The sequence below is a fragment of the Penaeus monodon genome, chromosome 15, assembly GCF_015228065.2.
Source record: "Penaeus monodon isolate SGIC_2016 chromosome 15, NSTDA_Pmon_1, whole genome shotgun sequence".
NCBI lineage: Eukaryota > Metazoa > Arthropoda > Malacostraca > Decapoda > Penaeidae > Penaeus > Penaeus monodon.
Genome location: NC_051400.1, coordinates 41,504,020 through 41,505,309, shown reverse-complemented (window position 1 = coordinate 41,505,309; position 1,290 = coordinate 41,504,020). Strand labels below are relative to the sequence as shown.

At 41.2% G+C, this 1,290-nt stretch overlaps 1 protein-coding gene across 1 annotated transcript in view; it reads left to right on the top strand.

The window, feature by feature from the left end:
- Window positions 1-596, top strand: part of LOC119582182 — a 2,751-nt gene extending 2,155 nt beyond the window's left edge. The window contains exon 6 of the mRNA XM_037930419.1: window positions 30-596. Coding sequence (XP_037786347.1) covers window positions 30-269 — 240 coding nt within the window. The 3' untranslated portion in view covers window positions 270-596. The remainder of the gene's footprint in view (window positions 1-29) is intronic.
- The last annotated feature ends 694 nt before the right edge of the window (window positions 597-1,290 follow it).

Here is a 1,290-nt window from a genome sequence, read left to right as displayed (position 1 = left end):
GTCCCCTTGACCCCATCCTCCCCCCGCAGATGTGCCTCCCCCTGGAGAAGTCCGGGTCCCCGATGCCTTTGAAGCTGCAGCGCATGGTCGCCCTAAACAAGTGCTGGAAGAAAGCCCGCTTCGGGGTGTGCATGAAGCACGACTTCATGAAGTACCTGGATGAGTTCGATCTCCCTGGTGACGAAGACAGCGACGAAGGCTCGAAGGCCGAGAAGATCATCCACATCCTGATGGGCGTCGAGGAGAGGGACGACTTCCAGCTGTATTAGAAGAGGACGAAGGGGGAAAGTTGAAGATATGCTGTTGCTGTATTTCGTGGTCGCTGATGTATTTTTTTGTGCGTTCACAGTGATTTTTTTAAGCTAAGGCGATTCAGAAATGAATAGTATGATGTAGAGTATGAAGTGTGGTTATTTGTGATCATCTTTTGTATGACAATGGTGTATGTTGGGAACATAATACTTAAAACAAATGTTCAAACATGTTTAAGTACAGAGGAAAATGTTGAATGGTAAATGAAACGATTCTGGGGGGATGGGACAATGGTAAGCAAATGGCCTATATTGTCAAACTAAATAAATAAATTAAAGATAAAATCTAGAAAATTTAGTTTATTCCCCAGAATGCCTGTACTTACAAGGATGTGATTAAAAGATCCATTAGTAATGAAGAGTATCCATGTCATCATCTAATTATGAACCGTACCTTGTTAATAGTTTTTGATAGTTTTATATGACTAACCCCTCCTATACAGATAAAGAAAAAGAAGCAAATATATCAAACACTGGTAATGGGCGTGGTAGGTGCGTAGCAAAGAAAACCCTATCTTGAACATCTTAGACAAGTTTTAAAGTTCCAAATAGTCCCATACACAAGCGATTTGATCAATAAGTATATGGCGTCAGTAGTGAGGTTAGCTAATGCAGAAGAAAAGGAATTAATTCATGACTAGTTTGCAGGTGACTATATCATAATAATTGGAAAGAAAGAAATTCCTTGTGTTTATGCCCCCATTCAGTTACTTCTCACTATATGAAGATGAAGGGAGTTAGTAAAACGACCACAGAACTAAGATTACTTATGCAGAGGTATGACACATCGTTATTACTGCCCCTACCCCTTTGAGAGTCCCTGAGTAGTAGAAGAATCGTATGGTTTCCACATCCCCGTTTCATTCGTGATCAGCCCATTGAACTACAGCGAGTGAAATCCCGAAGTCTCCCCTCGGAAAACAGGGACATAAACGGAGATAACCGAAACTTAAAGCAAATGCATCAGAAAAGACAGGTG